Source organism: Mustela nivalis (assembly GCF_964662115.1).
Source record: "Mustela nivalis genome assembly, chromosome: 1".
Classification (NCBI taxonomy): Eukaryota; Metazoa; Chordata; class Mammalia; order Carnivora; family Mustelidae; genus Mustela; species Mustela nivalis.
The window spans coordinates 100,657,557-100,671,274 of NC_139020.1; the positions used below are offsets into that span (position 1 = coordinate 100,657,557).

General features: G+C 37.6%; 1 protein-coding gene across 10 annotated transcripts in view; it reads right to left on the minus strand.

Annotated features, from left to right (window-relative positions):
• The window catches only part of PEX5L (peroxisomal biogenesis factor 5 like), a 226,419-nt gene that overhangs the window by 162,029 nt on the left and 50,672 nt on the right, over window positions 1-13,718 (minus strand). The window contains exons 1-3 of one of the 10 annotated variants that reach the window (XM_082744567.1): window positions 7,986-8,215; window positions 7,108-7,358; window positions 5,548-5,619 (exon numbers count right to left, since the gene is read on the minus strand). The exons of 3 other annotated variants lie outside the window; for them this stretch is intronic. In XM_082744567.1, the coding sequence (XP_082600693.1) occupies window positions 5,548-5,619; window positions 7,108-7,200 (165 nt within the window). In that variant the 5' untranslated portion in view covers window positions 7,201-7,358; window positions 7,986-8,215. 6 more of the 10 variants (XM_082744573.1, XM_082744570.1, XM_082744576.1 and 3 more) reach the window with 6 other exon arrangements.

Below are 13,718 nucleotides of genomic sequence, written 5' to 3' on the forward strand. Positions count from 1 at the left end.
AAGGTACTCCAGGAGAATATTACACATGACACCAAGAGACAGGGTCTCGTGCTTTATAAATATTCTCAGAGGTAAAAAGGATCTGAATTATCTTTAAATTTAAGTCACCATATTGATATGGCAAAGAAAGCACTGGCCAGATGGTGCTGAGTATAACGCAGTGACACATAACATCCCCATCACTTTACTAGTTATGAGTCTAAGACTCATGTCTGCTGCTTAGATGGGGATATGACCACACTCTCTGTTAATAGCAGAGGGAAGTCAGGTATCTTGCCCCCCGCTCATCGTTTTTCTCCTTCTTCCATTTTTATTCCATGATGTCCTGTACCTTCCTCTTCAGGATTCATTCGGACAATGGCCACCACGAGAGAATCACAACCCCATTCAGATGCTTCTGTGTTACTGAAAACACAAGGAGGTGGTTATACTTTGCTTCTTTTTTTTCTTTCAGGAAAAATCACAGAAATTCTAGTCTCCATTGCCTTCTGCTCAGGTTTCTATAAATTTAAAAGGACACTCTCAGACAGGTTTTGGGCTAAGAAAGGTATGTGTTGTTTCTCTCCATGGTGCTTTTCATGTCTCCTCCCTGAGGAAGCTTTGTAGGGAAGGGAAGAGGGACTGGATGTTAACAACCTTTTAGCTCTAATTCTGTATACATTTACTTTGAAGGCATTTCTCTTCTGTCAGAGCCATGGGGCCAAGAGGGAAGTAAATAGTTAAGGAGTGTTTATGGAAAAGGTTATCCCTGTGGAGATTCAATAAATAAATATCAGTCAATGATGATGCTTCCAGTATATAGTTATTTTATATACTTAGAACACCAGAGCAAAACTGCTTAAGACTCACGTATGGGATGACCAGTAATGGGCAACTGTGGGAGCTATGTGTAGTTATAGAAAGAGCATTGGAGTGAACGTCAGGAGGGAAGGTTGGCTTCCAGGGTTCTTTCTGTACCTAACCAGGACTCAGGGCAACTCGATTCACCTTTCTAGATCTCAATATTGCTCTTTGCTAAATTGGGGTTGTGGGTTAGTAGGGACTGAATGTTTGTCTCCCTTCCCCACAAATTCATATATTGAAGCCTCCACACCCAGTGTGACTGTATTTGGAGACAGGGCCTGTGAGAAGATGGTAAAGGTTAAGTGAATCAGTAAGGGTAGAGCCCCGATAAGAGGAAGAGATGCCAGAGCTTTTCTCCTTGCCATATGAGAACACAGTGGGAAGATGGCTATCTATAAACCCAGAAGAGATCTTTCTTTAGAAACTGGCCATACCAGCACCTTGATCTTGGATTTCCCAGCCTCCAGAACAACGAGAAATGTCTGTTGTTTAAGCCATCCAGGCTATGACAGTTCATATGGTGGGTGAAACAGACTAATACAGTTGTTATGACTTGCTAATTAAAAATGGCATAATGATTTACAGTTTCTAAAGCACTTTTACCGATTTATCTTCTCAGAGAAACTCTGGGAAATGGCAGGAGCAGAATATTATTTTACAAAAAGAAACACCTCAGACCAATTCAAGGTCACAAGGGTGTGGGGTAGAATTTAGTCAAACTACAAATCTGGGTCTTGAAAGGCACCTCTGGGTATAAATGGCTATGGTTTTCTTGTTTTCAGCATCATTTTGTTGTACATCTATGAATTCTAGTTTTTAGATTTCCAGGTAATGCTTAGTTGAAGAATATAGAATTTATCACAAGTCATGTATATTTTTTTCCCTTCAGAACTATAATAATTTTTTCCTTTGACCCAGTGGTTCTCAAAGTATGGTCTGGGACCAGCAGTGGGAGTTAAGGACTTAGAAATGCAAATTCTTGTGACCTACCCCTGACCTACAGAATCAGAAATTCTAGGGGTGGCCCTCTTCCTGCCCCAAAACCCATGTTCTAACAAGCCCTCCAGGGGATTCTGAGGCTGCTCGAATTTGAGAACCAATGCTCTAGTCTCTGTACACTTGTTCCCCTTGTAACTGGCTGACATTTGACACCTCCCCACCTTAATGCACTGAAGGATATGCAGCTGCAACTCTGAGTCCTATAATCAACTGGATTCATGACATACTCTGAAAACCACTTTTGAAATGTTTGAACCTATGAGCATATCATTCATATAATTATGATAGTCCATAACTTTGTGTTACCCTTTGTTACATACATCCTTGAAGTTAACTGGAATTTGAAAACATTTTAGAAGAAAAGTCATCTTGGTCCAGTGTATCATAAACCTTGAACCAAGCTGACTCTATTCTAATTAAAAATAGTAATTTAAAATAGAATGAACTTATTATTGTAAGTAGAAAATATTTTTAAACCCTTACTCAAGGCCCTTGACCATTTACTTGCCTACTCCCGTCCCTAAAATCTCAGAAAGCTTCAAAAGGAAATGAATTTGTACATGAAATCTATTCCTAAACAAGATCTACACCCTCCAATCAAGAAAAAACATTTTAATGAATAATAAAAATGATCTGAAATATACTTAGAATTTCTCTTTTAATATTTATTTTGGAAAGCCTAACACATAATTTATTAATTATATATATTTGTGATAGTTATATATAATATTGTATAATTATATAACATAAATAATGAAATATATATATTTATGTAAAATAGGGCATAGAGGCATTAAAATTTTAATCTAATGTTTCCTTTGATAGCTTTCCTATGCTCGAAGTTTGAAAACTCTAGGGATTTCTGGTGGAAAATATGGATTCCAATGCCAATGTCATATGCCTATATTTAAATTACTCTGTGTGTGTGTGTATGTGTTGTTATACATGACACCAGTAATTTTAGGACTTTAGCATGAATCTATGAATTCTCTAGAATATTTTCATACAAATTGTAAATCAATTTTGCCAATAACATTTGACACAGAGAGAAGCACAGTATTGCCTTTTAAGATAAAACCTTACATATTTCCCAAAATCACTTTTTCTCATGTAGAAATAACATAGAAATCACCTTTTACCCCATTGAATGGAGCGGCAGGGAGAACAAAATCGACATACTCTGTGCTGCTTCTGATATTAATCTGCTTACGTAAGCAAAATTCTCAACTTTCTGTGGAAATACACGTCTTGCAAATCACGCGATGGATAAAACAGCATATAGCTTGCACAGCATTGGAGTGCAACAGTTTCTGGACGACCGATTTAATGAGATTAGTAGACTTCTGCCCAGCACAGCACAGCACTATTTTATCTATCTTCTTTAGATTTTCTTTTGGCAGCACTTACTGAAAAAGCTATTTGCAATTATATGAAGATTGACTAACAAACATCTACCATGTTTCTAAAAAGACATGGAAAGAGTAAATCGAACATAAAGATTCCTCCCCAAATATATAATATCTATGAAACCAGGCAATAGTAAATGAATGGGTTTTACACACATAAACACAACACAGTTTTAATGATGCTCTCTGAAGCATAGAAAGGATTTTTTGTAGTATTATCAAGACTAGTTAGAGTGTTATCCTAAATATTTTACTTTGAGGTATCAACACTGTCATTGTTTCAACCTAGGATTTGCTCACAACATCACCAGCAAGTAAAGCTTCCCCCAAAGGAAGGACTAGTCTTACTGCCAACAGCAAACATGAAAGCCAACTCATATTCATAATGATTTGTCTTTTAAAACGTGTTTTGACATGAATGACTCAGCAAAGCTGGGTCACTGCCAACTGATGCCAACTGGTGCCGTGGCACTGGGGGAAACATGATAAACTACAGAGGCAAATGATGACTGGGCGAGTCAAATCCTCCCACCTTTGATCCAGGTAAGAAAAGCATTATTTTCTGCAACAGAAGGAAAGTTGGTTCTCTTAACAGTTAATAAAATGTGTTTGGGGACAACAACATAAATGTTGTGAAAGCTACCATGAGACAATAGAAATGACTCTCTTGGGCTTTCCACTCCAAAGATCTCAGTGTATACTTTTATGGTATTCTGTAACCCCAAATTTAGTTATAACAAACAGAAAAGCTTTAGAAAAAACAAAACAAAACAAGCAACCGTTGAGGGTAGGATGATACTAAGAAAGTACAAAAAAGAGTAAATGTTTAACTTCTACATGATTAAGGAAAAATTTTAAAAAATAACTTTTCATTTTAATAGAGAAATGGATAGGTATGTGTGTTCTCATAATATACTCAATTGTATTTTACTAGTTCATTCACTGGGTGGCTCCCATCCTTCAGTGAGAATGCCAGGCTAGAGATAGGATCTTGTGCTCTAAGTAATTAATATGGCATAGTTAAAATGATAGCTAAAAGGCCAGCAGAGTGCTCCAGTTCCAGCTCCTCTGATCTTATTAACTAAACTGACAATTGGCACTAAGTAGAAATACAGGGCCAAATTCCTCGCCAACCTCTGCCCCCTGCCCCCCCAGTTCACTCAGGAGCAGGCGAGTGAAGATAAGGCAAGAAAAAAGAATTCAAAGACAATTTGAGTGGATACTGTAAGATCAACCTGTTCTGTACCTCTGGAGAGATGCTTTGTTTGGTGAGTTTCCCCCAGAAGACCGCTTCAGTTACCTCAGTATTTCAGACCTGAGAAGCAAGTCTCCAACTCAACTTCTTCTGATCGCTCTCTTCTGATGGTTATTTTTCATTTTTTCAGAAATATACACAATGGCTCCTTTAATGCAATCGTCACGACGCAAAACAAACGATTACGAGATTGTCTAAATTCCACTTGCTTTCCTGTAACTTGCTGATTGCTTTCTTTCTAACCTCTTCATCTACGCAGACTCCTTTGAATTATTTCTCAGTCTCCACCTGAGCTTACATCACCCTCAGACTCGGGTACACATTAAATAGATGTGCAGTTGTCTCCTTGATAATTAACAAAGACGTTAAGAGCCAATGCCAATTCAGTGGCATTAGTTGGATACTTTCCATTACCTGATATCATTGTTTATGGTCTATTAAGCAGTTTTCATTCCACCTTATGGACCCATATAAAATCCAAGCTAGCTGTTTCTCAAATTACAGGCAGTATTGAAGAACATTAAGTACCTTTTTCTTTTTATATTTTGTAAATAATCTCTAAATTTATTGCCGATATTCTGATAAATTGGGCAATACATATGTTTCCAGCTTCCCAGTTTTTTCTTTTAGTCTTTTACCCCCTCCCCTTAAAGCATACTCATTGTTTTACACTAACATTAGCTTTCTCACTTTCAAAATAACGTATGTTCTGATTCTTGTTTAAATTTTCTTTTTCTAAACAAATTATCATTGTATTGATTCATTTTCCACTGGGGAATGTAATTTTCCAAAAGTTCTATTATCTAGTTCTGCTTAATTTTCATCGTTCTTATATACAGAACATGCGTGTTGACAGCATGCACAAGTCAGTGGACCAGAGGGATCATTTGGGGAGGCTTAGCTGCTCTCAAAATCTATCTTGTTATGTACGCCTCTGCCAGACAGGCTAACACAACCACAAGTGCAGGGCTGAACACTCAAAGGGCTTCGGCTGTCAAAGATCTACAGTGCAACAGCAGAAAATGTATGTAAGCATTCACTTACCTGCTTTTGATCAACAATTATTTCGAGGTCTTCATCACTGCTTAGTTTTCCATATCCTTTTTCTTTACTTTTCTTGTGAAAGAATAATTTTAAATGATCATTTAGTTTCTCTCCATTAATAAGGTTAACTCCCACTTAATTCTTTTTCAAGATAAAAGTCTTAACCTTATTCACTAGTCATAATATATCATTCTTCATGTCAGTCTCTCACGGACAACAGCAAATGTTTTGTTGTTAAATTGCGGGCTTATAATTAACTCATCAAGTATTTCTGCTTAGCTCCTCCCATCCAAATTATACCTTTAATGCTGTTCTGAATATTATGGGTTTTTTTTCAATTCTGTAGTTTCAAAACAGATTCTTTAATACTTTGAGATAGATAAACAATTCCCTTAAGGGTCCCAGCCCATTTTCCTTAAAGACTGAAACTGCACTTAGTAGTTACAGTATGCTTAAGACTTCAACTAGTAAATGTTTATTTTAATCCCTTTTATATTTTAAAGAATAAGACAAGCATTATGCAACTCAGATAATGAATCTTCAGATTTTCTACATTTGCTTATAAATGATGAAAACTAACACTGGAAAAACTAATTCAAATAATTTTTAAAAGATGAGTAAAATAATTTTCAAAATTAGGTAGTTTGAAAAATTGGAAGAATACAGACCATTTAAAAAAAAAAAAAAAGCACTTCATTGCATTTTGTCTTTTATTTCCCATCCCCATGACCAAACCTCAGCTACCTTCCCCATAGCAAAAACTGTAAAGTTAGGAAAGGTCATAGATCATTTTAACCATTTCACCATTGTGCTACAGGAGAAAGATAATACGTCTGAGTCTTTCTTTCTCCTAATGCGCTGGCTGATAGGAATACCAGAAATGACAGATTCCTTCTTCATAATTTCAGAAATCATAGCACCTCTGTAGAGGACCAGTAAGAAAAGGAAAATAAAATTTACTACATAGTTAGCTGTAATCCAAGGTTATTATTAAAACAAAAACAAAAAACAATCCTTGCTTTAGGTATTAAATACATCGAGGAGAATTAAGGGAAGTAAGAAGAATTTTTTTGCATCTATTATGCCATATTAGGATCCCCATCTCATCGAGGGAAAAACTGTAATCCTCCAGTGAACATGGTATCAATCTTCTTTACCCTGTGGGACACAATTCTTATCTGCTTTTCCCCTTCCTCCCCAATAAATATACCTCCTATTTTTGTGTTGATTTTTTTTCTGTAATAAAGAGAATTCTGAATCTTCAAGTGTTCGGATGCATAAATAAAATCGAATTCTCATTCATATATTAATGAATTTGGCCACCTAGAACAGAACAGATGGCCACAGTACTTCTATTCTTCTTCCTCTCCTCATTTGAGGTTCCATTTCAGGATTGATGGAAAACAAAAAGAACAGAGTTGGTTTCAATCAAGCTGACTTCCTTCCTATCACTTTGTTTTTTATCCTCTTAGTCTACTGGTTGCCATAAGATATTGTCCAGAGACCCTCTAATGCAAAACATTCAGAAATGCCTTTCCAAATATTGATCTGTATACGTACCAAGTAGCTCATTTGCATGACCCGATTTCTGGACAAAAGGACATTAAGTAGAGATGGAATGTGGGTCCTTCCATCCATTTCACTGTCAGACATCCCAGAATTCTTTGCACCAGCGGCAGTGGTTTCATTGCCAGAACTTGCTGACCAAGGAACCACAGATCTTGTCCCGCAACAGTATTTATAATGTATGGCAATAACTGAAGTATCCCTGAATCATTGTCTTGACTTTGTAAACATTGTGAAATTTTTGGCTAGCAGAAAAAAACCACTGAAAGTAAAATTTCTTCCTTTCTAACTAATTTTCATCGTCATACTTCTAGGTTCCCTGGAGGCTGGTCTAGTTTAATGCTTTTGAAAACACTCCATCTATTATTAATTATATACCTTTTTATATTTCATCCTTCGCATATGGACCCTTCAGCCTCTTTCTCATAAAAGCACTCAATTTTCCCTTTGTAATGCCCCACCCCAGGATTTCTAAGTGATGTACAAATCACTGCTAACTGGTATAACAATGTCGGCATTCACCGAGCACAATTCAAGACTGCAATTCTACCACTACCAAATTCCACCTTTCCAATTTAATCCCAACTCCCTAGCTGATTTAGGAGTGTATTTTCCTGGGAAGAGGCTAGGTCAGGGAAGGAGATTATATGCACAACTACTCTAAGAAGAAGTTGGCATTTTCCAAGAGTGGGAGGAGGCGTTTCGAGCTCTGATTTTGTATTTAAGCCCCAGTCTCCAAACAGCACACAACTCTACACAGAGTCAGAAGACTTACAGCTTTACTCTAGAGTTAAGCAATATTTTCTAGTTCACCCCATAACCCCAGAGGGATTAATCCTTTTCTAAGCCATAATGGTTATTCGCTCACTTACTGCTTATTTCTAGTGCGAGCATAATCCTCTTTCAAGCACACAGCTTCCCACTTGGACTGCTCAAATCCGCCAGCCCAGGCAGAGATCTTCAGCTCTCCTCCCTCCTCCCAGCCAGGAATCCCTGTCTTCTATCTATGCACTTTTGTCAAGCCCAAAAAGCAACTCCATAGCTTCTGCGTGGCCTTTCCCATTAGCCAAAGGACAGAGCTAGAAGGAGAAAGCAAGCTAACCTCTCCACTGCCCAAGCGTGAAGGAGGCAGGGCTTCTGTGGGAGGAGAAGCCAGAGGGTAGTCACTTCCTGTGCCCCTCCCACCTCCCCCTGGCAGGCAGGGGCGCTGAGGTTTTCAACTGAGGCAATAAGTTCAGGCCCTCTCCACCTCAGCCTTAGCACCGTGCCTGCTAATGCTGCCTGGTCGGTTCTGTGCACTGCTCACCTACATGCAGCTGAGAAGAGAGCGTCAGTGTTGGAGCTAAAATGGTGAGGACTTTGAGGTGGGAGAAGTGAGGGAAGAGAAGCCCTCACTCCTTACGAGAAGCTTTCAGCTCGGGAGAAGCGTCCAATGTCAAACCCTAAATGCAGTATGTCCCATCTTCCCCACACCATTCTGAATCACTAATGAGTAACTGCAAGGAGATCTACTTAGTTCTTTGTTAGTGCTGATAACTTTTTTTTTTTTTTTAATACCACTGAATCAGATCTAGAGGTTTCTCAAGAATATTGACTAACTGGTAACCTTTCCTCTCTGCCGACCTTCCACTATCTTTCATTAACCCTCTTTACCTCCTGCTTCTCACCCCTTCATTCTCTCCTCCACAAAAGTAGAACAGAAAGGTGGGTTTACTCATTTGAATTAAATAAACCATAAAACTTAGAAACTGTATAGGAAAACAATACCTGGTCACAGATTTGGAATGTATTACATAAGAAAATTTTGCAAGTAAGTAACAACAAAACAAAACAACAAAATCTGATGAGATAAGGTCCTGAAAAATGAAACTCCCTATGTTCATTTTAGAACAGGAGTTTATTAAAAAGTAAGAGTTTGAACTGAAAGACACTAGTTGTATATAAATCAAATTAAATGATTCTTCATTCTTACTAAGAATGGAATATATGAAAGAAATTTTCAAAAGGAAAAGAAACATTATTTAGTTAGTTGCACAAATTAGCCTCAGTTGCAATTTTTGCCTAACTACAGAACAATAACGTAAATAAATACAAAGGTGAAAGATTATGTATAAAAATGCAAACCGGTGCCAGCTACTGTGGAAAATATTATGGAGATTCCCCCAAAAGTTAAAAATAGAATTCCCCTATGATCTAGCAATTGCACTGCTAGATATTTACCCAAAGGATACAAAAACACTGATTTGAAGGGATATATACACCCTGATGTTTATAGCAGCATTATCAACAATAGCTAAATTATGGAAAGAGCCCAAATGTCCATCAACTGATGAATGGATACAGAAGATGTGGTATATATGCATGTGGATATATATATATATATATATATATATATGAATGAAATCTTGCCATTTGCAATGATGTGGATGGAGCTAGAGAGTATTTTGCCAAGCAAAGTCGGAGAAAGACACATACCATACAATTTCACTCATATGTGGAATTTAAGAAACAAAAAAAATGAGCATGGGGAAGAAAAAGTGAGAGGCAAACCAAGAAACAGACTCTTAACTATAGAGAACAAACTGACGGTTTTCAGAGGGGAAGGGGATAGGGGCGGGTTAACAGGTGATGGGGATTAAAGAGGGCACATGTGATGAGCACCAGGTGTTGTATGGAGGGGCTGAATCACTAAATTGTACATCTGAAACTAATATTTTTACACTGTATGTTAACTAACTAGAATTTAAATTTTAAAAATTACATATAAATATTAAAAATATTTTTACTATTATTTATTTAATGATGAATAGTAGACCTGAATTTAGTAAAAACAAATGTTACACAAAGAGTATACCATAGAGACAAAAGAAACAAAGACTTCCCTACTCTTTCTGTGCTTGTCAGTATTCAACTCTTCTTATCTTCCTTGTCGTCCATCCCTTCTTCTCCACCACCTTCTTCCCACAGCCTGCAAAACTGCTCAGTTTGCCTCATTTTTAAAGATGACTTCCTCACATCTTCTTTCCCCTAAAGACATTTGTTTAATTTATCTCTTCACTGTCAAACTTGAAAGAGTGGTCTATGCTTCCTAGCAGGCTCCTTCCTTTCTCTTCATTTTTAAGGCAATTACAATCAGTTTGCAATTTCCTGTAATTGTATTCACAGTCGCCAATGGACTTCTAATTATCAGATTCTCTAGCAGTCCAGTTTTAGAGGTAATAGCATGAATTAGCCCCCAAAGCAATTTGTGATTGACCACAGGTGTCAAGATGAATGTAAATATTGCATCTTTCTGTGGTGAAGTTTGCATTATTTTAAAAAGCCTCTCTGCTGTTATTTACACTATTACAGCTATTAAATGGTGTTGCCACCAACTGAATAGAGTCTCGGTGAGAAGGAGGAGGATTGGGAGAAGAGATAATGTGCTGAAAAGATATGTGCTGAGTTTGTGATGTTTTTGGAACGTTCATCTGAGTGGAAAGATCCAGTTGGTCTTTTGGATATAAGCGTCTAAATCTCAGAAGAGAGGTAAGAGCAGGGCATAAAGATTTCAGGGGATATCTAAAATTGCAGGAGCAGGTGAGCTCATTAAAAAAGAAAACAAAAGAGATAAGGACTAACTCCAGCAGGAGTTGTTGTTACTGGAGAATTGTTACTTTTAAAGAATGGGCCAAAGAAAAGAACCCATTGAAGGAGGCTGAATACGGGTGGTTTTATGTGTAAGAGGAGAACCAGGAGGACGCAGTCAAAGAAAAAGGAGCCCTCAACAGTGTCAAATGCTGATGAAAGGTTAAGTAAGAAGGTACCCTGCAAACTTCCATTGTGTTGGGCATGCTGGCAGCCATCAAAAAGAGAATTACTGGAACCCAAATTAGAGTAATTTATGGACTACCCTGGTACTAAGGGAGTAAAGATACTGAGAAAGGTCTTCTTTTCCCTTACAAAAGCTTGAATGAAAAGACAAAGAGGGAAACATGTATTAAGATGGCCGATCTCCTGTTAAGTGTTCTCCCACAGTTTAAAAAAAGGGTGGGAGGGAAGAGAGAACGGAATGAGGACAAATAGAGGGGAAGAATACTGGGAAAATTGTAGTCCTCCCCAACCCCCACCCCACTGGCTTGTGTAAAGGTCCTGAATACTTTTATAGTTCATGAGGCAACTGGTGAAGAAAGTGAAACTGGAGATGCCAGAGAATGAGGGGGTAGAATTCATGAGGCAAGAAAGTGAGAACAAAAGCCTTTTGGAGAAAAACTGCATGCTTCTCTTTGAAAATTTACAATTATAGGATATTTATTTATAGAAGAAAAGTCTGTAAGGATATGTACCAAATATTAAAAGCACTTTTCTCTGGGAAATGGAATTATGCATGATTTATGTGTTCTCTTTATACTTGGGAGTACTCTTTGAAATAAGAATGAATTTCTTTCATAATAAAAAAGAAAATAAACAAAGTGTGATTGCTTGCGAGATCCATAAAATTGCCATAGAAAAGACCCATATAAGTCTCCTTTGCAGAAAAATGACTGGGTCAGGACTTTACCCTTTCTTTATTACGTTTCTGCAGGAATAAAAACTTGTTTTTAAAAAAATGTGGAGATTCATGCTACAATTATTTCTTCTGTCCCTTGTGGCAAGTGTCGTAGTACAGTTATATGAATGTTTTGTTTATTGCATTTAATATGTCTCTTTCCTCTTGACTCCCCTTTATAATATTAAGCTTCTCAATTCTTTGACATCATTTGAGTCCCATGTCCCTTCTTCTTCTTCTTCTTTATTTTTTTAAAGATCCACAATGTCAGCAGAGCCACAAACACTACTGCTTTGGGAGCCAAAGAAACAATGAAAAGAGAAAACAGGAAATTAGGGAGAAGGAGGTGTTTCTTCCCAAATGCCTGGAATTAGAGCTTGAGAGAGTCTCACTCTACTTAGGACATAAACCTGGACAGACTTCTACATTAAAGGGATAATTTTTCGATCTTTTATTTGTCTTATATATAGAGGAAATCAACTTTCTGAAGGAAAATTGTCATCATTACAGAGAATTATTTGCAGAGGTGCTTGTCTTTCCACCAAGGTTTCTTTAATTTAATTTATTTATTTTTAAAAAGATTTTATTTATTTATTTGACAGTCAGAGATCACAAGTAGGCAGAGAGGCAGGCAGAGAAAGGGGGAGGGAAGCAGGCTCCCTGCTGAGCAGAGAGCCCAATGTGGGACCCTGGCCAAAGGCAGAGGCTTAACCCACTGAGCCACCCAGCCACCCCAAATTTAATTTAATTTAATTTTAAAACTCAGAAAGCAAAACCATTGGTTCAATAAGCTTCCAAAATAAGAACACTGAAAGTTCTGGATTTGTTGTTCCCCTACAGTGAATTTTGTTGCTTTCATTTGAAAAGCAAATCAGTGAACTCCATTTCTAGCATGAAGTGCTAGTGATAGGTCCTGTCACCAGGATTACGGAAGAGGATTACTGATTAAGGGCTGGTGTTTTTATAGTTCTGTCAAAAGCAAGTGATCAAACAATTCAACTTTTTGGAGGGACAGATCCATGGTAGGATAGGCAATTCCAGTTGCTATTAATCATCACGTCCTCAATTTCATATCCCTTGATCACCAATGTTTTCTGCAAACAAGTTCACTTTACTCCAGGCTACATAGAAAGTATTCACCTCTGAAACATGCAACAAAAGTAGCAAGCCTCAACTAGGCTAGGAAGGTTAATGCCTTCTCAGAAAAGGTTACATATGGTCTGAGGAACAGTGCTTGGGTGGTTTATTGAGATTAAGTAGGCAGAAAACAAAAACTAAGCTTGAAATTTCAGTTATGTCAGATTCAGCAATGTTCCACATTATTTTGAGGACAATAAATAAACTCTTCTTAAATGCCCCCCTCCCCCCGAGTCTCCAAACCAAATAAAACCATATTCAAAGAAAAAACAAAACATGATGTTCTTCACAGGAAAATTCTGAGTTCAATTCTTTCATTTTGAAATTCTTATCTCTACAAAAATAGATATTTTTTCATTTTCTCTACACTTGGTTTTTAAATGTATATATGTAGTGGAATGTAGTACGCAATGACTGATAAACAAAAATTGTTTTCTAGGGTGCTTGGGTGGCTCAGTTGGTTAAGCATCTGCCTTCAACTCAAGATCTCAGGGTCCTGGGATCGAGCCCCACATTGCGCTCCAGCCCCACATTGGGCTCCCTGCTCAGGCAGGAGTCTGCTTCTCCCTCTCTCTCTCTGCCAAGTAAATAAATAAAATTTTTAAAAAATTTTTTAAAAAATATTTTATTTATTTACTTGGCAGAGAGAGATATCACAAGCAGGCAGAGAGACAGGCAGAGAGAGAGAAAAGGAAACAGTTTCCCTGCTGCGCAGAGAGCCTGATGCGGGACTCGATCCCAGGACCCTGAGATCATGACCCGAGCCAAAGGCAGAGGCTTTAACCACTGAGCCACCCAGGCACCCAATACATAAAATCTTAAAAAAATTGTTTTCTGCCCACTAAAGGCAATGTCTGAAGAGCGACATATTTTAATCTACTAGATTTCTTGGCATTATGTAGTCTTGGTACTATTTCCAGAGCAAGGTGAAATTAGCAAG